The sequence below is a fragment of the Triturus cristatus genome, chromosome 10 (assembly GCF_964204655.1).
Source record: "Triturus cristatus chromosome 10, aTriCri1.1, whole genome shotgun sequence".
In the NCBI taxonomy this organism is placed as follows: domain Eukaryota; kingdom Metazoa; phylum Chordata; class Amphibia; order Caudata; family Salamandridae; genus Triturus; species Triturus cristatus.
In genome coordinates, this window is record NC_140593.1 from 65,884,597 (window position 1) to 65,907,532 (window position 22,936).

Sequence of the window (22,936 nt, forward strand, 5' to 3'; positions counted from 1 at the left end):
CCAAACTACTTTAAAAGAGTAAAATTCAAGACACTGAAGGACATAGCGTACATATGGCGGGATATAACAGCTAGGTGCAATCCACCTTTGGCGCGTTTTTGCATGCCATTATTGAGCAACCCCTTGCTTCCGGAAATATTTCATGATATGCAAGCTAAATCTTGGAACATCTACGGTATTAATCAACTCAATCATCTATATAATCCTACTGGCTTCCTTACGTTCTCAGACCTTCAGAAGTCATATGGCATCCCCAAAAATATGTTTTACAAATATTTACAGATTAGAGACTGTCTACGGGGGAGTAGAGAAATCAGGCACCCTACAGGTTCGGATATACTGAATTACCTACACTCAGAGCGAAAATTGACCATCGGTAAGGCTTACCAACTATTTTCTCAAATATGGGAGAACGACTGCCTTAAAACAGCGTCTCAATGGAGTGAGATATTGAGACAAGATGTAGGTCCTGGGGATATTGAAGAATCATTGGAGAGCTTAGATACTGTGATATGTTCTATTGATTTAAAGCTGCAATAATTTAAAACTGTATATATGCTCTATTATACCCCAGAACGTATAGCTAAATGGACAGACCCCATTAGTAAAAATTCAAATGACAAATGCAAATGCCCCAAGTGCGGACTGGTTGCTGCAAATATCCTACATATGTTTATTACTTGTCCTGGCTTGACTGATTTTTGCAAGGACATCTTCTGTATAATAACTGTCCGCTTACAAATTAATATACATCTAACGGATAAAGATTTGATACTTGGCTACAAGCCAGATGTAGCTCTGGGATTAAGATCTTTTATTTCGATTATTATAGCAACAGCAAGACTCTGCATTGCCGGCGCATGGATATCTAAATTTCCACCCAAAGCTTATGAATGGTGGGTAATTTAATGGATATCTTTTAAAGGGAGATGGCTATAGCCAAAAGTAGAGGTATCCGTTCTGGAAAGAAGTTTCATCGAATTTGGGGTCCTATGTTAAATTGACTAATTGTCCCATGTCAAAATATTGTATTTCTCTTTTTTTTGCTTTTTCTCCTCTGTTTTCTTTATGCTTACCTCTTATTTGTTTAATGTAGTATGATCTTTTTAGAAGCTCGTTTTTTTCTACTGTTTTTTCCTTTGTTATTTACTCCTTGTGATGAATACAATTTATTTTCTTAAAGCAACTAAAAACCTTGAGGCTAGCCAGGAATTACAAAAGGCCTGGCATGACCAAAAGGCTGTGCTGACTGTTTACCAGCCAGGGCAGAAAGTGAGGGTGTTGGAGCCTGTGGCCCCAGCAGCCCTCCAAGGTAAATGGAGTGGCCCCCATACAACTGTTGAACAGAAAGGGGAGGTCACCTACTTGGTAGACCTTGGAACCCCTAGGAGTCCCCACAGGGTACTTCATGTCAACAGACTTAAACCATATGTTGACAGGGCAGACATGGGCTTGCTCATGGCTACTGATGAAGGACAGGAGGAAGAGAGTGACCCACTCCCTGACCTGCTCTCTCAGAACCCTGATGATGGCTCAGTAGATGGTGTAGCCTTGGCAGGCAGCCTCACTGCCCAGCCACAAACTGACTGCAGAAGACTTCTCAGCCAGTTCAGACATGTGTTTTCGCTGACTCCAAGTCAGACTACCTGGTGCACTCATGAAGTGGACACTGGAGACAGTCTGCCTGTGAAGAATAAAATCTACAGGCAACCTGATCATGTCAGGGAATGTCTAAGGACAGATGTCCAAAAGATGTTGGATTTGGGAGTCATTGAACCCTCAGATAGCCCTTGGGCTAGTCCAGTAGTCCTTGTGCCTAAACCTCACACCAAAGATGGAGAGAGATGAGGTTTTGTGTGGTAGAACAGGGGTCTCAATGCAGTCACCAGGACTGATCCTCATCCCATCCCAAGGGCAGATGAGCTGATAGACACTTTGGGAGTGCGGTGCGTACATACAGGGGGAGTGGGGGTACGGTGCGTACATACGGGGGTGGGAGTACGGTGCGTACAAACGGGGGTAGGGAGTACGGTGCGTACATACAGGGGGTGGGAGTACGGTGCGTACATACGGGGGTGGGAGTACGGTGCGTACATACGGGGGGTGGGAGTACGGTGCGTACATACGGGGGGTGGGAGTACGGTGCGTACATACGGGGGGTGGGAGTACGGTGCGTACATACGGGGGGTGGGAGTACGGTGCGTACATACGGGGGGTGGGAGTACGGTGCGTACATACGGGGGGTGGGAGTACGGTGCGTACATACGGGGGTGGGAGTATGGTGTGTACATACGGGGGGTGGGGGTACGGTGCGTACATACGGGGGTAGGGGTACAGTGCGTACATACGGGGTGGTGGGAGTATGATGCGTACATACGGGGGGTGGGAGTATGGGAGTACGGTGCGTACATACGGGGGTGGGAGTACGGTGCGTACATACAGGGGGTGGGAGTACGGTGCATACATACGGGGGTGGGAGTACGGTGCGTACATACGGAGGGGTGGAAGTACGGTGCGTACATACGGGGGTGGGAGTATGGTGCGTACATACGGGGGGTGGGAGTACGGTGCGTACATACGGGGGGTGGGAGTACGGTGCGTACATACGGGGGGTGGGAGTACGGGGCGTACATACGGGGGTGGGAGTATGGTGTGTACATATGGGGGTGGGAGTACGGTGCGTACATACGGGGGTAGGGGTACGGTGCGTACATACGGGGTGGTGGGAGTACGGTGCGTACATACGGGGGGTGGGAGTATGGGAGTACGGTGCGTACATACGGGGGTGGGAGTACGGTGCGTACATACAGGGGGTGGGAGTACGGTGCATACATACGGGGGTGGGAGTACGGTGCGTACATACGGGGGTGGGAGTACGGTGCGTACATACGGAGGGGTGGAAGTACGGTGCGTACATACGGGGGTGGGAGTATGGTGCGTACATACGGGGGGTGGGAGTACGGTGCGTACATACGGGGGTGGGAGTACGGTGCGTACATACGGGGGGTGGGAGTACGGTGCGTACATACGGGGGGTGGGAGTACGGTGCGTACATACGGGGGTGGGAGTACGGTGCATACATACGGGGGTGGGAGTACGGTGCGTACATATGGGGGTGGGAGTACGGTGCATACATATGGGGGTGGGGGTACGGTGCGTACATACAAGAGGGGTGGGAGAACAGTGCATATATACGGGTGGTGGGAGTACGGTGCGTACATACGGGGTGGGAGTACGGTGCGTACATACAGGGGGGTGGGAGTACGGTGCGTACATACGGGGGGTGGGAGTATGGGAATACGGTGCGTACATACGGGGGTGGGAGTATGGTGCGTACATACGGGGGGTGGGAGTACGGTGCGTACATACCGGGGTGGGAGTACGGTACATACATACGGGGGGTGGAAGTACGGTGCGTACATACGGGGGGTGGGAGTACGGTGCGTACATACGGGGGGTGGGAGTACGGTGCGTACATATGGGGGGTGGGAGTACAGTATGTACATACGGGGGTGGGAGTACGGTGCGTACATACGGGGGTGGGAGTACGGTGCATACATATGGGTGGGTGGGGGTGCAGTGCGTACATACGAGGGGGGTGGGAGTACAGTGCGTACATACGGGGGTAGGGGTAGGGTGCGTACATACGGGGGGTGGGAGTACGGTGTGTACATACGGGGGGTGGGGGTACGGTGCGTACATACAGGGTGGTGGGAGTACGGTGCGTACATACGGGGGATGGGAGTATGGGAGTACGGTGCGTACATACGGGGGTGGGAGTACGGTGCGTACATACGGGCGGTGGGAGTACGGTGCGTACATACGGGGGTGGGAGTACGGTGCATACATATGGAGGGGTGGAAGTACGGTGCGTACATACGGGAGTGGGAGTACGGTGCGTACATACGGGGGTGGGAGTACGGTGCGTACATACGGGGGTGGGAGTACGGTGCGTACATACGGGGGTGGGAGTACGGTGCGTACATACGGGGGTGGGAGTACGGTGCGTACATACGGGGGTGGGAGTACGGTGCGTACATACGGGGGTGGGAGTACGGTGCGTACATACGGGGGTGGGAGTACGGTGCGTACATACGGGGGTGGGAGTACGGTGCGTACATACGGGGGTGGGAGTACGGTGCGTACATACAGGGGTGGGAGTACGGTGCGTACATACGGGGGTGGGAGTACGGTGCGTACATACGGGGGTAGGAGTACGGTGCGTACATACGGGGGGTGGGAGTATGGTGCGTACATATGGGGGTGGGAGTACGGTGCATACATATGGGGGGTGGGGGTACAGTGCGTACATACGAGAGGGGTGGGAGTACAGTGCATACATACGGGTGGTGGGAGTACGGTGCGTACATACGGGGTGGGAGTACGGTGCGTACATACAGGGGGGTGGGAGTACGGTGCGTACATACGGGGGTGGGAGTATGGGAGTATGGTGCGTACATACGGGGGTGGGAGTATGGTGCGTACATACGGGGGGTGGGAGTATGGTGCGTACATACGGGGGTGGGAGTACGGTACGTACATACGGGGGTGGGAGTACGGTACGTACATATGGGGGGTGGGAGTACGGTGCGTACATACGGGGGGTGGGAGTACGGTGCGTACATATGGGGGTGGGAGTACAGTGCGTACATACGGGGGGTGGGAGTACAGTACATACATAAGGGGGGTGGGAGTACGGTGCATACATACGGGGGTGGGAGTACGGTGCATACATATGGGTGGGTGGGGGTACAGTGCGTACATACGAGGGGGTGGGAGTACAGTGCGTACATACGGGGGTGGGAGTACGATGCATACATACGGGGGTGGGAGTACGGTGCGTAAATATAGGGGGGGTGGGAGTACGGTGCGTACATACGGGGGGTGGGAGTACGGTGCGTACATGCGGGGGTGGGAGTACGGTGCATACATACGGGGGTGGGAGTACGGTGCGTACATACGGGGGTGGGAGTACGGTGCGTACATACGGGGGTGGGAGTACGGTGCGTACATACGGGGGGTGGGAGTACGGTGCGTACATATGGGGGTGGGAGTATGGTGCGTACATACGGGGGGTGGGAGTATGGTGCGTACATACGGGGGTGGGAGTACGGTACGTACATACGGGGGGTGGAAGTACGGTGCGTATATACGGGGGGTGGGAGTACGGTGCGTACATACGGGGGGTGGGAGTACGGTGCGTACATACGGGGGTGGGAGTACGGTGCGTACATACGGGGGGTGGGAGTACAGTACATACATAAGGGGGTGGGAGTACGGTGCGTACATACAGGGGTGGGAGTACGGTGCATACATATGGGTGGGTGGGGGTAAAGTGCGTACATACGAGGGGGGTGGGAGTACAGTACGTACATACGGGGGTGGGAGTATGATGCGTATATACGGGGGTGGGAGTACGGTGCGTACATATAGGGGGGTGGGAGAACGGTGCATACATACGGGGGGTGGGAGTACGGTGCGTACATGCGGGGGTGGGAGTACGGTGCGTACATACGGGGGTGGGAGTACGGTGCGTACATACGGGGGGGTGGGAGTACGGTGCGTACATACGGGGGGGTGGGAGTACGGTGCGTACATACGGGGGTGAGAGTACGGTGCGTACATATGGGGGGGTGGGAGTATGGTGCGTACATACGGGGGGGGGAGTACGGTGCGTACATACGAGGGGGTGGGGGGCCTGTACGACTCTACCCCAGGAACAACTTTTCCCGGGCTACGAGTCGTACAAACTTCGCTTCGTAGCGGGTAGAGTCATTCCCCGTGTACGGGCCGTTTTCCGTACGATTCGTAAATCGGATAGCCGGTCTGGATCGTACTTGCACGCTCGGACTGTCATTTTACGAATGGTACGGAAAAGTGTCCGGGTACATCTCGTACAACTTTTCTCGCTACGATTCGTACGGAGCGGGCCGATCCGTACGTACTTTTTCCCGTACGAATCGTACTTCACGGGTCGGACGTGACTTGTACGATTCGTACGGAAAAAAGTATGGATTCGAGTCGTACCGGAATAATTTTTAACGGATCGGAATCGGCCCCTATATGTATTAGTTATTATTTTTTTAAAAATTTAACTATGTTTCTTTTACTTATATGTATCATTTACTTTATTTTACATTATTTATTTAACATTTTAAAAAACCAATATTTTTTACAACGATATTTTTGACATCGATATTGTACTTACCATGATGTAGATAGGATGTCGATATTCTTGACTTTGATATTTTTGTCACGATATTTTTGTACCTCGGTATTATTGTAGTCGATATTTTGTCAGTGATTCATGACAATGATATACATTTAAGCACTCCCAAATGTTTGATCACCCATCCAGCTGATGGTTTAAAATACTTCAACCCGTCAGAATATGGTGCACCATTCATCTTTGTCAATCTCTTCAGGGGCTTTTTATCTTTAGCAGATCTTTCTGATGGTCCTGTGTCATCTATTACACCTTGTTTTAAACAGTACCTCAATTCTTGAGGGAGGGGCAGAAGCTGTAGAGACTGGTCGAGCAGCACTAAATGCTAATATCAATCATTTGGAGATCTCCCAATTCAAGCAGGCAATGAAAGGAGGGCTCTCCTCTCTGTGGTAGCATCCTCTACGAGTCTACGTAGGCACTGCAGGCTACCTAGAGCAGGTCTTTTTGGTTTTTAGTTTAAAAAACAGGAGGTTTCTTTTTTATTTCTGCAAGAAGTGCAGACAGTGTCTGGTAACCCATCCAGGAGGAGCACAGAGGTCACCTGGGGTGTTTGTGTGTAAAGCACCAAACTCAAACCAAGGTGGGTTGACCATACGGAAGTTTTTATATCAGCCAAGAGGCCTTCTACTGAAAAACTGCCTTTTAAAACGGTGACTTACTTTCCACCGTGGAGCCTTGACTAAAGTGATGTATTTCAACCGAGATGACTTCATCTGAAGAAACTTGCATCAAATGAAGCCTTTTCCTCCTCCTACAAGGTCTTCCACTGAAACAACTAACTCCAACCAACCTGACATTAGTCAAACTGAGGAGAGTTACTTAACTGTAGAGCCTTATTTTACTTCAGTTAAGTTGGCTTCCACTGCAGGAGCAGACTTAAAAAGAGGTACATACATGGGGAGCAGGGGCTGTTACTATGAACAGAGGAAAAACTAAGAAATAAAGGTCGGAACCCTGCAGATCCGAATGATCAGAAGACAGAGCCCTCAGACACCCCGAAAGGGTGTCATGCTTCATCATTGGTCATGCTCCTCATCGGGTCGGCACTGCAAAGCCTGACGGGCCCCGCAGGCTCTTTGTCGGAGATCTTCTGTTTTTGCCGTAATGATGACTGAGGGAAAGGTGAGTGTAGGGTGGCGCACTAGATCAAGTGCTGTGTGAATTAAAACTGCCTAAGGGGTACCGATCCAATTTTAATAAAGTGGCCCTTTTGACAGAGATAAAAAGAATGAGCGAGTGCTGTCAATTGAGATCTATGAATCGTGAGAGCCTCAGAGTGAGTGTTTTAGGGTCGGCATGTTTCGCGTCTCGCTGGCCCAAGATGGAATCATGGCGTTTCTTCAGGACCGAGAAAATCCCTACCCGGCACCTACGTGGGATATGGGACAAGAATTAAGCATTCCCAAATAAACTAACGTCTGCTATAGCTGCTTGTATGCAGATAAAAAGAGGGAAATGTTCCATCCTAAGAGGAAATTAAAACAAATGTACAAGTGTATAAGGGGTGTCACCTATCAGTCATATAGGCTGACAGTCCCAACAGCATTCATCATATGCCAATAGAGGTACATAACAGACGTCACTCGAAGCCGCTTACATCAAACTCAAACACTACAACTGAAGGTTCCTACTACTTACAAAAGGACTCGAATGGGCAGAAGAGACTTAAGCTTACTTCAACTGAGTGGTTACTTCATCCATGGACATTTATCTCAACCTAGTAGACTTCCTTCAACAAAAGAGCTTTACTTCATCGTGTAGTCCTACTTTGAGCGAAGAGACTTACTCTCCAACTGCAGACTCGACGGTGTAGGCCACTCCTTCTTGACTTGTGCAGAAGAGTCGGACACCGTTGAGGGCGGTGTCGTCACTTGCAGAGACGGACTTCTCCAGCTGAAATATAGCAACACAAATACATCATCACTGTTCAAAGGGACATTGTACAGACCAGGACACACCAGAGAGTGGACACAGGTTCACTGCTGGCCACCCTCCATAACAGCAGAAAGCATGGAGCCCGTGCAGGAGAACAGTCCACGACTCAGCAGAAGGGATGCTGTACCTCTACTGGGGGTTGCATTGCTGTAGTACCTTTTAGGGGGCAACTGCTGGCCTGCTGAGCAGGGCTGCTGTACCTCACATGGGTCTGCAGCCCCCTCTGAGCAGGGCAGCTGTACGAATATATACGCCTTTACAACGCATGCTTTAGATCACATGCCGTTACAACACGGACGTTACAACGACCGCGTTGTTACAATGTGAACCATTACATCGCAAGTTGTTACAACGACGTGCTGTAGGGGGCGCGCTGGATTTAGGAACAGTATAATTTACTATTCCTACTCCAGTTTATGCAACAGCAGGGAAGGTGTTGGATTATAAATCCAAAACCTTCTGTCCCCTACAGCAAGTCGTTGTAACGACTTGCGATGTAATGGTTCGCGTTATAACAATGCGGTCGTTGTAACGACCGCGTTGTAACGGCATGTGATCTAAAGCATGCGTTGTAAACGCTATTTCCCAGCTGTACCTCCACTGGGGCTGTGCCTCCCTTCTGAGCAGGACTGCGGGTACCTCTACTGGGGCTCCACCCCCTTCTAAGCAGGGCTTCTGTACGTGAAATGGGGCTGCACCTTCCACCTGAGCAGGGCTGCTGTACCTCTAATGGGGCTGCACTCCCCTCCTGAGCAGGGATGCTCTACCTCGACTGGGGCTGCACCCAGTTCTGAGCAGAGCTTCTGTACCTTCTAATGGGTCTGCAGCCCTCTCTGAGCAGGGCAGCTGTACCTCTACAGGGGCTGTACCTCCCTTCTGAGCAGGACTGCTGTGACCCTCATGAGCCTGCACCCCCCTCTGAGTAGACCTTCTAAACCTCTATTGAGGATGCACCCCTACTAAGCAGGGCTTCTGTACGTGAAATGGGGTTGCACCTTCCATCTGAGCGGGTCTGCTGTACCTCTAATGGGGATGCACCCTAACCTGAGCAGGAATGTTTAGGCACTCATGGGGCTGCACCCCCTCCGTAGCAGGGCTGCTCTATCTCTAATGGGGCTGCACCCCCCTCCTGAGCAGGGCTTTTGAACCTCTAATGTGGCTGCAACCCCTTCTGAGAAGGGCTACTATACCTCTATTAGGACTCCACCCCCTTCTGGGCAGGACAGCTGTGCCCCCCTCTTAGCAGGGCTGCCGTACCTCTTCTGAGGCTGCATCCCCTTCTGAGCAGGGTTTCTGTACCTCTAATGGGACTGCACCCCCCTCTGGCAAGGTCTTATGGGACTGTACCCCCCTCTGGCAAGGTCTTCTGTACCTCTAATGGGACTGCACCCCCCTCTGGCAAGGTCTTCTGTACCTCTAATGGGGCTACAGAGAACCCTGGCACTTCTCAGCAGGAATCAGGCAGTGATGGGGAAGTCACAGTACCACCACTCCCCGCAGAAATAACAGAGCCTGCAGGAAGGAGACAGAGTTCGACTGAAGCTCAGTACTGAAAACACCAGTGCCAGCTCTCTCTCCACTTCTGGGTGTGCAGTACTGAAAGTAGAGTGCTGGTGAGACTGGAAGGAAAGGACATGCACATCTAAGCAGGAAGATGGCAGTCAGACGGAGGGACAGAACTAAAATAATTCTGAGTGCCTGCACTTTCTCCATTTCTAAATGCTCAGTACTGCTGAGTGCCTGCACTTTCTCCATTTCTAAATGCACAGTACTGCTGAGTGCCTGCACTTTCTCCATTTCTAAATGCACAGTACTGCTGAGTGCCTGCACTTTCTCCATTTCTAAATGCTCAGTACTGCTGAGTGCCTGCACTTTCTCCATTTCTAAATGCTCAGTACTGCTGAGTGCCTGCACTTTCTCCATTTCTAGATAGACAATACTGCAGGAGAGTACTGGTGGGACAGAGCGTAAGCCACCTCTATATTTAAGCCGGAAGGAGGCACAATTAGACTGAAGATCGGGACTGAAAACACGGAGTGCCTGCACGGTCTCAGTGTCTAGATTTACCTTGCCATAGTCAAGTACAGGTGAGGCAGAAAAGACAGGGCCTGCATATGTAAGCAAGAAGGAGGCACGGTCAGGCTGGTGACTAGTACGGTAAACAAGTCTGAGTGCCTGCACTTTCTCCATTTCTAGATGCACAGTACTGCAGTACAGTACTGGTGAGATAGAAAGAACAGGGCCTGCGTGTTTAAGCAAGAAGGAGATGCAGTCATACTGGTATATGGTACTTATATGAGTCTGACTGCCCACACTTTCTCCATTTCTCGATTCACAGTACTGCAGAGTGCCTGCACTCTCTCCATTTCTAGATGCACAGCGCTGCTGAGTGCCTGCATTTTCTCAATTTCTAGATGCACAGTACTGCTGAGTGCCTGCACTTTCTCCATTTCTAGATGCACAGCGCTGCTGAGTGCCTGCACTCTCTCCATTTCTAGATGCACAGTGCTGTTGAGTGGCTGCACTTTCTCCATTTCTAGATGCACAGCGCTGCCGAGTGTCTGCATGTTCTCCATTTCTAAATGCACAGTACTGCTGAGTGCCTGCACTTTCTCCATTTCTAAATGCACAGTACTGCTGAGTGTCTGCATGTTCTCCATTTCTGGATGCACAGCGCTGCTGAGTGGCTACACTTTCTCTGTTTCTAAATGTACAGCGCTGCTGAGTGCCTGCACTTTCTCCACGCCTAGATGCACAGTGCTGCTGAGTGCCTGCACTTTCTCCATTTCTAGATGCAGTGCTGCTGAGTGCCTGAACATTCTCCATTTCTAGATGCAGTGCTGCTGAGTGCCTGAACATTCTCCATTTCTAGATGCACAATTTTGCTGAGTGCCTGCATGAACTTCATTTCTAGATGCACAGTGCTGCTGAGTGCCTACACTTTCTCCATTTCTAGATGCACAGTACTGCTGAGTGCCTGCACTTTCTCCATTTCTAGATGCACAGTACTGGTGAGTGCCTGCACTTTCTCCATTTCTAGATGCACAGTGCTGCTGAGTGCCTGCACTTTCTCAATTTCTAGATGCACAGTGCTGCTGAGCGTCTGCACTTTCTCCATTTCTAGATGCACAGTGCTACTGAGCGCCTGCACTTTCTCCATTTCTAGATGCAGTGCTGCTGAGTGCCTGCACTTTCTCCATTTCTAGATGCAGTGCTGCTGAGCGCCTGCACTTTCTCCATTTCTAGCTAGATGCACAGTGCTGAAAAGTTCCTGCACTTTCTCCATTTCTAGATGCACTGTGCTGTTGAGCGTCTGCACTTTCTCCATTTCTAGATGCACAGTGCTGCTGAGCGCCTGCACTTTCTCCATTTCCAGATGCACAGTGCTGCTGAGCGTCTGCACTTTCTCCATTTCTAGATGCACAGTGCTGCTGAGCGCCTGCACTTTCTCCATTTCTAGATGCACAGTGCTGCAGCCCCAGTGGCTTGGATGTGAGGTAGGGACACATCAGACAGTACCTGTACACTGTACCCGGTGGCGTAGGACCCCTTGGGGCACATGTCTATCCAGGTCCAGGACCCCCAGGGGCCGCCGTTGGTCACACTGATGCTGGTGTAGTACTGTCTGCCCGCGAAGGTGCCATTGGCCTTGATCTCGGTGCCATGGGCGTACTGGAGGCAGAGGGCAAGGGCACACAGGAGGCCTGGGAGCCACGACATCATTCACAGAAGCAGAGACGGGGGAACCACCGCCTTTTATGCACCTGCTCCGGCCCCCCTGCCTGTGTACTCAGCGCGGGAGGTGCGTCAGGAGGGCCCGTTGGCCCCTGTGGAGAAAGGGTTCAGACGCCAGCCGGAAACTAAGGGGGGCATGGGGCTGTAGGGATGGTTCCCACACTGCACTGAACCAACATAAACAAACAAACAGCTTTCGTATAGCGCACCGCTGTCACCCAGAGGGGTCTCTGGGCGCTGAGGGTGCCACGTCTCCATCGAAAAGCGTGGTGTTGAGTTTCTTCCTGAAGTCTGCCAGCGGGGGTGCTGCATGGAGGGGGGGAAGGGAGGCGGGAGCAGGTCGCTTCAGGTCATGTAGAAGAAGGCGTGGCCCCCGCTGCAAGTGCGTCAGATGTGGGGGGGTGAGTGTGTGGGGAGTGAGGCGGAGCCCAGGTGTCATGTGGGTAGATGGAAGTTGATGGAGGAACGCAGCTCCTGCTTTTATGCAGGTTTTTATTTTCCTGCGGCACTTTACTCTTGCATGGTGCACACTGTGAAATGAGTCACTTCTCGGGCTTGAGTGAGGTCAGGCTGTAGGTGGGTGTTTATAACGGGCATGATTGACAGCTCTGATGGCAAGCTCTGGCGCAGAGGCTGAGCAAGTGCCAGTAACTCTGTCAGTGGTCTTAAAGCTGTTCAGCACACATGCTCATCCACTCCTTGGCCTCTCTGTAGATCACAAAGAGCAATGGCCACGTGTGGTAATGTAAATTATGCTTCTATGCAAAAGTGTATAAAGGAGGTAGACGGCTGCTGAAATATTGACAGGGAGAAAGTAAAAGAAACGCAATTCCGACAGGTGAGTGTGGGGGGTTGAAGTGAAGGCGATGCACAGAAAATAGATGCAGGAGAGAGTGCTGAAGAGGAAGGAGACGAGGTGTGAAATGCACAAGTGGAGGATTTCAGAAGGATGTGGAGAAAAAAGTGACAAACCTAATCGAGAGACCACAGAGGACAGGGGTTGAAGCACTCCGAAGACCACTAAACTTCCAGACTTTAATATTATTTATTTCACAGTCTCAATTTTTCATAATTTAAACATTTTCAACGATAATGATTCAGAACAAAATCACTGTTTTCACTTGTTGATGTGATACTGCTTTTTTATCCATTGTTGTCAATGTTTTATATTGTTTTTATGTGCTTTTATGGATTATTCCGAAATAAAGTTTTCTTGAATTGATACTGCTGACAAGCATTGGCAAAGGCTTACTTGTTTTAGGAGCATGCCCGTCACTGTGTGATATTGTCTGATGCAACAGCAGAAAGCTCACAGAGGCGCCAGAATACTGGGCGCGAGGCTCTCTATGGGAAGCACAGCATTCTAATTCACATGTTTCATGCTTGATTACATAGGCCACGCCTCCAGGAGACATTCCAAATTATGCTTCTTAGGCCACGCCCCTTTTCGAGACCCCAACTTTTAAGGCCAGTTAAAGACCTCCTCATGTCTGCCGGATTCTGAATCCGATTGGTGGATGACATCCACGCCCTGCTGATGCTCTGAAGAAATATTGACCAGTGAGGAGCTCCTGTAACCCGACCTCGGTGAATGAGTGCTCTGGCATCACCAGTGACAACGTCATACCCGTGAAACTCGTCCCCAGTGGCACTAGGGTGACCAACTGGCATTGGTGCAAATTCAGGATGGTGAGTGTAAAAATTCAGGACAAAGGGTCAAAATTCAGGACACAAATTCAGGACAGGAGGTCAAAATTCAGGACAAAACTTCAGGACAATAGATACGTTTTACAGACACATCAGAGGAGGACGTGCAATAGTATATAAGTAAGCCCAGCCATATCCAAACATATTCAACCATTTGCAAACCTATCCATCATGTATCCTTCCATCTATCATTTCACTCATCCATTCCTTCATCCATCCTTTCACTCATCCATCCATCATCCATCCACCCTTTCACCCTATCCATCTGTACACTCATCCATCAACTCTTCTACCCATCCATCCATTCACTCATTCATCCAGCCATTTACCCTTTCACCCATCCAGCCATCCTTTCACTTACTCATCCATCCATCCAGTCACTCATCCTTCCACCCATCCACCCTTTCAGTCATCCATCCATCCTCCCTTTCTCTCTCCATCGACCCTTTCACTTAGCAATCCTTCCTTCCATCCATCCATCCACCCACCCATCCATCTACTCATCCACTCATGAATCCATCCATTGACCCTATCACTCATCCATCCTCTCTCTCATCCATCTATCCTTTCACTCCTTTACTCATTTATTCATCCTTTTGTCCATCTACCCTCCCTTTCACTCACTCATCCATCCTTACATCCACACTTTCACTCATCCGTCCATCCATTCACCCTTGCACTTATCAATTCATCAATCCATCCATCATTTCGCTCATCCATCCACCCACTCACTCATCATCCACCTTTTCACTCATCCATCCTTTCACGCATCCATCCTTTCACTCATCCATCCACCCATCCAGCTACACTTCCACCCATACAGCCAGCTATTTACCTTTTCTCTCATCCATCCTTCCACTCACTCATCAATCCATCCATCCATTCTCTCTCATTCTCCATCTATTCAATCTTTCATTCATCCCTTCACCCTTTCACTAATTCATCCAGCCATCCACCCATCCCTTCACTTACTCACTCGCTCACCTTTTCATATTAATTTTGAGCTGAGCCTTTTGGAGAAGAGGCCCATCAAGAACTCCACCCTCGCTTCAGGAGCCATTCCAGGACTGGGGCAGAAGCCACCCAGGGCAGAGACAGGATCCACCACAGGGGGGACAGGAGCCATCAAAGGCAGGGGGGGCGACAGGAGCCACCACATGGGGGGACAGGAGCCATCACTGGTTGGGAGGGGGGGCAGGAGCCATCACAAGAGGGGGAACAGGATCCACCAGGGTGGGCACAGGGATGGGCATGCAGTATTCAAGTTTCATCTTGGTCTCTTCCAGGGTGGGGTAGGGCTCCTCACCCTCTCCTGGACAAGACAACGAGAAGACACGCTCTCTTTCCAAAATGTTAGTTTTGCCATCCCTCACTGTGATGTACAGTACTTAAGGGAGATACTCCAAGAGAACTGATTTAACTGATTGTCCTCCATACTTTGTTAATCAGTGGGGGTGCGATTGTGCCATTTCTTTATTTTATTACATTATAGACTGCATGTTTGCAGAACCGAGGTTTGTTTGCATTTTAGTGACAGTAATTAAGCTCTGTGAAGAGAACCACGTGCTGCCTCGGGGTAATCAGGGCCGGTTCTAGGATGTTTGGGGCCCTGGGCAGAAAGGGAATGTGTGAGGCCCCTCTAAATTGCAGAGACATGAGGCATTCAGGGCTGTTTGCATCTGAATAGATGCCCCTGCGCCTGAAGCTGCAGCCCCTCCCTCTCAGTCACCTTCAAGCACCTCTTAACAGCTCATCAAGGGCGGAAGGTGTGAGGGTTGCCATCCCGCTGTGCCTCTCCAGTGCTGCCGGGTATCGGAGCTTTGGTGCTGCATCGGAGTCTGTTACACCGGCCTCAACAGCATCGGAGTCAAGCAGGGAGGTGGGTGGAAGCTGTGACTGCATTAGGGTGGTGCGATCGGTGTCCGGTTAAAATTACGGACAAATGGCGTCCGTTAAAGAACCCTTCACGGACAACGGACAGACGGCCGAAATTACGGACTGTCCGTGAAATTTACGGACGGTTGGTCACCCTAAGTGGCACTGGGCTAGTGTGACCCGGATATAATCACCAACCCTTCACCTCTCCCTTCTCACAGGGGATATTGAGTCACTGATGGCGGGCTACAGTTCCGGGCTGCGGATAAAGTCTTGTAGCACTCTAGCTTTTAACAGCACCTTTTCCTGCAAATTCTCCCTACAGCCAATACCTTACACCGAGCATCCCTATTCTGAAAGGGCCTCCACGTGTCTACTGCCCCAAGAAAAAGTCCCCAGCAGCTGACCTCTTGAAATTCCTTTGGAGTCCACCCTTTATGCACGGACGTCGATTTACCACAATGTCAGAGGTAAAGGAAGTGACATCACACACCCTTTGATCTTAATGACATCACAGAAAGGGCCATCACCTTTGACCATGAACCTTCTCAGGAAGTGATTTGCGTGCCCTTAACTCAGGTGACATCCCAGTAATTGACATTGCTGAAGTTTCATATTATCTGCATGAGAACATAACACCACAACACAACATGTCTATTGAGACATCACCTATGTGAGGGCTCTGACATTTATTTATTTATTTTATTTATAGGCTTATAACGCGCTAGACTCGACTCCCGAAGGAGTATCTCCGCGCCGTTGGTCGACCATCCTACAGTAAAAGAGGGCTAAGCAGTTTGTCATAATAATTAGTTCTGAAATAGGTATGTTTTTAATTGCTTCCTAAAAGGGAGATAATAGTCACAAAGTCTTAAGGATAATGGGAGGTTATTCCAAAGAGTAGGCCCGGCAACTGAAAGGGCTATAGCTCCCTGTCTTGTTCTTTTTACTCTGGGTACACACAGCAAAGCCTGTGCACTGGATCTCAGAGGGCGCAATGTTACATAAGGGGAGAATTTCTGAGACAAATATGCAGGGCCCATCCCATGCAAGCATTTGTGTATAACACAACAAACTTTAAACTTCACCCTTTGTCTGATGGATAGCCAGTGAAGCTTCGTTAACAGAGGTTTGGAGGGAGTGCGAGGGAGTTGATTTAGGACAAGGCGAGCAGCAGTATTCTGGACCACCTGGAGTCTAGAAATTACTCCCTCATTTGCTGCCAATAGTAGCCCATTACAATAGTCCAGTCGACTCATTACTAAAGCCTGCACCAAAGTCTTTCTAGCAGAATCTGGCAGCAAAGGGAAGACTTTCCGTAACAAACCAATAGTGTGGAAACAAGAGCCCACCACTTGGTTGCCATGATGTTTTAGGGATAACTCCTGATCCAATCTGACCCCAAGATTTTTCACTACGTGTTTGGGTTCAGGGACTGGACCCAGATCTTGGGGCCACCAATCCGGTGACCACAGGAGTTTAGCCTCCCCGAATAGCATCACTTCTGTCTTTGCAACATTGCATTGCAGGAAGTTAGATGCCATCCAGTGAGCCACTGCTTTCATCCCCCGGGAGAAGGAGTTTCGAACTTCCACAGTGAGGCTTTTAAACGGAAAGAGGAGTTGGGTGTCATCCGCATATGACACTGGGATAAAACCGTGGGACCTCATGATGTCAGCTAGGGGAGCCACATAGATGTTAAAAAGAGTAGGGCTCAGACAAGAGCCCTGTGGCACCCCTTTAGAGATCCCTACCTCCTCTGACCGATATTCACCCAGAATGACCCTTTGGGTACGACCTGTTAAGAAACTCCTCAGCCAGGCAAGAGCCTTGTCTTCCAGGCCGATGTTAGCTAGCCTAGTGGCCATGGTGCTATGTGACACCGTGTCAAACGCCGCAGACAGATCTAACAGAACCAGGACAACAGAGTAACCTTTGTCCTGGAACATGTGTAGATCGTCCGCGACTGACAACAAGGTGGACTCAGTACTATGTCGTGGCCTAAAGCCCGACTGGGAAGAGTCTAACCCGCCTGTCATTTCGATGTAGTTTGACAAGTGTCGATTTACAAATTTCTCAATCATTTTACCCAGAAAAGGGAGGAGCGAGATAGGTCTTAAGTTAGACAGTTCCGTCCAGGGGATCGCAGAGTTTTTACTCAGCGGTCTTACCAAGGCCCTTTTCCATTCTGGAGGAACATCCCCTGTGCTAAGGGAAAGATTGACTAAATTTAGCATATCTGGTCCTAGAACATCTGCCAACATAGGCATAATGCGTGCAGGGATGGAGTCTAAAGGACTACCACTCTTGATTTGAGAGATCAAAGAGATTACCTCCTCTAAGGAGATAGGGGGAAAGCTCTTAAGACAGTGAGTACCTTGCGCTTGCTGAATCGCATTCTGGGGGGTGTAGTTTTCTCCAGCAGCAATTGCATTTGAGGCTATAATCCTATCATAAATTCCATCTATCTTTTTCATAAAGAAGAGAGAGATCTCATCACAGAGGTCCTGAGAAGCATCCTCCATAGTATCGCAAGCTACTGGTTTGGTGAAAGTTTGTAGTATATTATACAATACTTTTGGGTCTTTCCCTGCTGCTATTAGTTGTGCTGCAATGTAATTTTTCCGTGCCGCCCTAATGGCCCTATGATATGTCTTTAGGGAAGTTCTATACTGTTCTTTATCACCTAAAGACTTAGACTGTCTCCATAGCTTTTCCAGTTTCCTGGTTTTTTGTTTCAGAGATTTTAAATCCTCCGAAAACCAAACTTCTTGTTTATTTGTCGGTCGAACCTTGTATGTTTTCAGCGGGATAATAGTGTTAATTACCACTTTGACCGTCTCCTCAAACCTGTTGAGAGCAGTTACCATATCATCTGTAGGGTTCTCGAGCCGGGAGGTATCATATACCTTTTTAAAGGTTTCCGTGGTAAGTTTGTGCCAGGGTCTCCTTTTACTAGCCAAAACATTCTGAATTCGTGGCTTACACATAGAGGCAGTATAAAATTTTAAAATAAAATGATCAGTCCATTCTACCTGAATAGGTGCCAAACATTTAATAAAGGGTGAGCTGGACAGAACTAAATCCAAGGTGTGACCTGCTTCATGTGTGGGCCCAATATTAATCTTTTTTAGTCCCAGAGAGTCAAGATCCATTAGGAGCATTTTTGCCTCCGTACATTTCTCTGACTCACTATGGACATTGAAATCCCCCACCAGAAGGAAATCCTGGTTTTCTGTGACATACGGTGCTAAAGCCTCTATAAGTGCGACAGAAAAATTCCCACTTGGGCCCGGTGGACGATACACCAATGCTCCCTTCCTTTGTTCCCTAGGTGTAGAATTAATTTTAAAAATTAATAGTTCCATCTGGGGTGTGCATATTTCTTCGAGGATAGTGATATTCAGGTCCTCCCTATGAACAATTGCCACCCCCCCACCTGTTTTAATAGGGCGGTCAAGCCTAATTATTTTGTATCCCAACGGGATGCCCATTGTAATGGCTGGGACTAAGTGAGACTTCATCCATGTTTCTGTTAAAAAACAGAGTTCAGGGGGCGTGGCTTGGACGCCGCAGCGACATGGCGGCTTTCCCGTGAGCTCCGTTGGGACGCGGAGCTTTTCTGCTGCTATTCCACCCTTGGACGCCACCTCTTCCCGCTTGGAAGACGTCTCCGTATCCGTGATGGGTCGGTGAGTCAGCGGGCTGCGAATGGAGGCTTCTACGTTGTTTTTCGCCCTGGGAGCTGCGGCGGTGAATATTTCCTCATAATAACGCGAGCGTCCGCCATTTTGAAGCGCGGCGCTCGCGTTCCGATTTTTCTGGCTTCTCCCTCCTCAAATGTTCGCTGCCTGGTTGTTCATGACTCTCATTTGGCCATTCCTACATTTTTATGATGTGGACAGTACAATACAGTACAATGAGTAATTTTTAACGCCCTTTTCATCAGTTTAAGTGGCTCTTCACAGTTTGATGCTGGTATTTACCTCTAAGATGCGAGCGTCCGCCATTTTGTATGTCTTTTTTGCGGTGCTCGGCTCTTTTTCCATTATTTAACTTTGTACTAAGGAATTGTCTCTTTTTTGTCTACAAATGCTCATACATATGGCCTGATGCTCCTCAAGGGCATTTTTGCTGCCTCTTTTCGCCTCCTGCTGCTGCATTTGTGTTTTTTTTTTCTTTTTCCATGGATTTCCAGCCAATGAGTCTTTCCTACTTATGTTCTTCATGACGTGTTTTTCCCGCCTCAGCTGCGGTCACCTCAATTGCTTGCTGTTTTCATGAGGCATTTTTCCGTTCGTCATCATTGTGCCAAGTCCAGTCATGGCGGGGTCTTGTTGTACTGTGTTCTAGTATTCAAATTGACTAACTGCTCCAGGATTCTTTATTACATATTAGACTTCTAAGTCGTGTTCCTGCTTCTGCTGAATTTGCTACTAGCCCACGTTAATAGTATCGCTAGGCTTTTCCTGCTTTCGGATTACTGTATCCTGAACTCTCTACCGCTCCAGGATGTCAAACGACCCTCATGTGCCTAGAGCTTCTAGCTCTGGTACAAAACCGAAAAGGCACAAAAACGACCCGCCTTCACCGATTTTATCTTCACAGAACCCTGTCCTGGACTCCATCTTGGATGAGGTTCGTGGCCTCCAGCCATTCATGTCCGCTACTAATGACAAACTTAAACAAATTGAGGAAAGATGGATTGTTATGGAAAGTAAGGTGCTAGATCTTGAACAACGGGTCAGTGATTTGCAGGATATCTCCACGAAGATCCCTTTTCTTGAACAGGAAGTTCTTAAATTAAAGCTCCATACAGAGGATCTTGAAAATCGCAATCGAAGAAACAACCTTCGCCTTTTTGGCCTGCCGGAAAATGTTGAAGGGGCTGATCTAGTTTCGTTCCTAAAGAACTTCCTTCGTGAGCTCTTAGATCTTCAACCTTCATCAAATCCTCTTAACATTCAAAGGGCTCACCGATTGGGTCGGCTTATACCATCTGCTAACAAACCGCGTGGTATTATAATGCTTTTCCTGGAGTTCACCGATCTTATGCAAGTCTTGAAAGCTGTCAGAATCAAGCGCCGTCTTTCCTGGTCTGGCCATAATATTTTTATTTCTCAAGATGTTTCCAACGCTACCAATGCCAGACGTAAAGAATTTCTTGCTCTACGACCTCAGCTGCGTCAACATAACATTCAATATGGAATTCTTCATCCCTGCCTGTGTAAAATTACTCATGAAGGTCGCACACGCTCCTTCGAGGATCCGGAAAAACTCAAACTGTTTCTACAGAATTTTTCTGCACATGGCATGGACACTGGCTCATGATGGCTTCCTTATTGCTGGATTGTTTCTTTTTATTGTTATATTGATCTGCTTATATTCCTTTCTTGTTTTTCTGTCAGCTCTCTACTTGTGAGGTTTTAGTACATTTTACTGTTCTCTCCCTCTGGTCTCATGGTGGTCCATGTTCTCGGTGTCACTATGCTCCCCATTCTTTGATCTTTTTTTACAGATCTGGATGTTTTTCCTTGATCTGTCTACTCTTCTTCATCTGCTCCTTTTTTGTATTCTCCTCTCTCTTTCATCTATTTCTATTTCTCTTTTCCTCTTTTCTCCATGCTTTTTCTTCTATCTTCTTGCGTTGGTGTTTTTTTCAGGATTATGTCCTTTGTTTTTGCTATTGTAACCTGTCTTACTTTATATTTTTCTGTCACCTTTGCAGTATTGTGGTCCTATGTCTGTACGTTCCCCTCCGTCCAGAAGAATGGTTAATGTCGTTTTGTGGAATGTTCGTGGTCTGGGTCACCCGGTCAAGCGTCAGAAGGTATTGTCTCATCTCGCTAAACTTAACACCCAGATTGCTTTTTTACAGGAAACCCACTGCAATGACTCAGAATCTCTTAAACTTAAACGTCAGTGGGCTAATCAAATTGTTTTCTCCCCTGCTGCAGATCGTCATGGTGGTGTTGCTATTTTGTTTCACAAATCTATTAATGCTCAAATTTTATCGACTGAATGTGATCAAAATGGTCGTTGGGTATTGGCTGAGGTTATCATAGCTAAGAAACAGATTGTTTTTTTCAATATTTACGGGCCTGTTAAACCAGATCCGGATTTTTGGCATTCTATAAAGTTGAAACTCCTATCCCTGTCCAATCCTAATCTTGTGGTAGGTGGTGATTTCAATAATTGGTTAGACCCGTTCACAGACAGACAATCCAAATGCAAGTTCAAACCTGATAAATCCCACAAGTCATTCCAAACTGCCATTGCCTCCCGCCCTCTATTTGATTCATGGAAAACGTGCAACCCTGATACTTCTGAGTTTACATTTTTTTCACCCGTTCACCATACTAGATCCCGTATTGACTATATACTTGTCTCTAAAGCACTGTTACCCTGTCTCCTGTCCTCCGACATTGGTTCCATTTTTATATCCGACCATGCTCCTGTCTCCACCCGTATTGATCTATCCCTCACCACTTGTAAACAGGGCAGATGGCGCTTCAATAATTTTCTGTTATCAGATCATACTTTTATTTTAGAAGCGTCTGCCTTTATCAAGGAATTCTTTTCCTTTAATAATTCCCTAGACACTTCCTTGCACAACAACTGGGATGCCTTTAAAGCATCTTTTAGAGCCTTCACTATTGCTTATTCCTCAAAGAAGAAAAGGTTACTACACACTAAATATAAAGAAACTTTATCCCATATAAAACTGCTTGAACATACTTATTTTTCTTCCAAATCTTCTTTATCATTGCAAGAGTTAATCAAAGCTAAATCCACTTTAAATAAGATTGTTACTAAGGATGCCTGTAATGTTCTCCTTAAGATTAAATCGAAATATCATGGTGGCCAAAACAAAGCTGGGAAATTACTTGCTAATTATCTAAAAATTAAATCAGAACGAAAAGTTATTGGTCCCATTCATTCAGAGTTGGATGATACACTCCTCTCATCTGATTCGGATATCATTGCCTCCTTTCAATCGTTTTACAAGCTCTTATATACCGAAACTACCAATCCTTCTAAGGAAGATTTTGCCTCTTTTTTCATGATATCCCTAAGCCTATAACCTCCCAAGATGATTTCCATTCCCTGGAAGAAGATATTTCCCTACAAGAATTGAATGATGCTCTTAAATCCTTAAAGAAAGCAAAAGCTCCTGGCCCCGATGGCTTTTCAATTGAATTAATTTCCGCTTTTTCCTCCATTTTCACTCCTAAATTACTTGAACTTTTTAATTCTTTTATTTCCAATTCCCGGGCATGTGGATCTTTTCTGGAAGCTCTTATTGTTGTAATCCCCAAACCTGGTAAAGATCCATCCTACTGCAAAAATTTCCGTCCTATTTCCCTAATTAATTATGATTGTAAAATTTTTGCAAAAATCTTGGCGTCTCGTCTAGAGAAAATTATCCCTATACTCATTAACCCTGACCAAGTT

At 48.3% G+C, this 22,936-nt stretch overlaps 1 protein-coding gene across 1 annotated transcript in view; it reads right to left on the reverse strand.

Annotated features, from left to right (window-relative positions):
* The window catches only part of LOC146788843 (vitelline membrane outer layer protein 1-like), a 66,527-nt gene extending 54,619 nt beyond the window's left edge, over positions 1-11,908 (reverse strand). The window contains exons 1-2 of the mRNA XM_085630433.1: positions 11,684-11,908; positions 8,016-8,122 (exon numbers count right to left, since the gene is read on the reverse strand). Of these exons, the coding sequence (XP_085486559.1) occupies positions 8,016-8,122; positions 11,684-11,887 (311 nt within the window). The 5' untranslated portion in view covers positions 11,888-11,908. The remainder of the gene's footprint in view (positions 1-8,015; positions 8,123-11,683) is intronic.
* Positions 11,909-22,936: the final 11,028 nt, after the last annotated feature.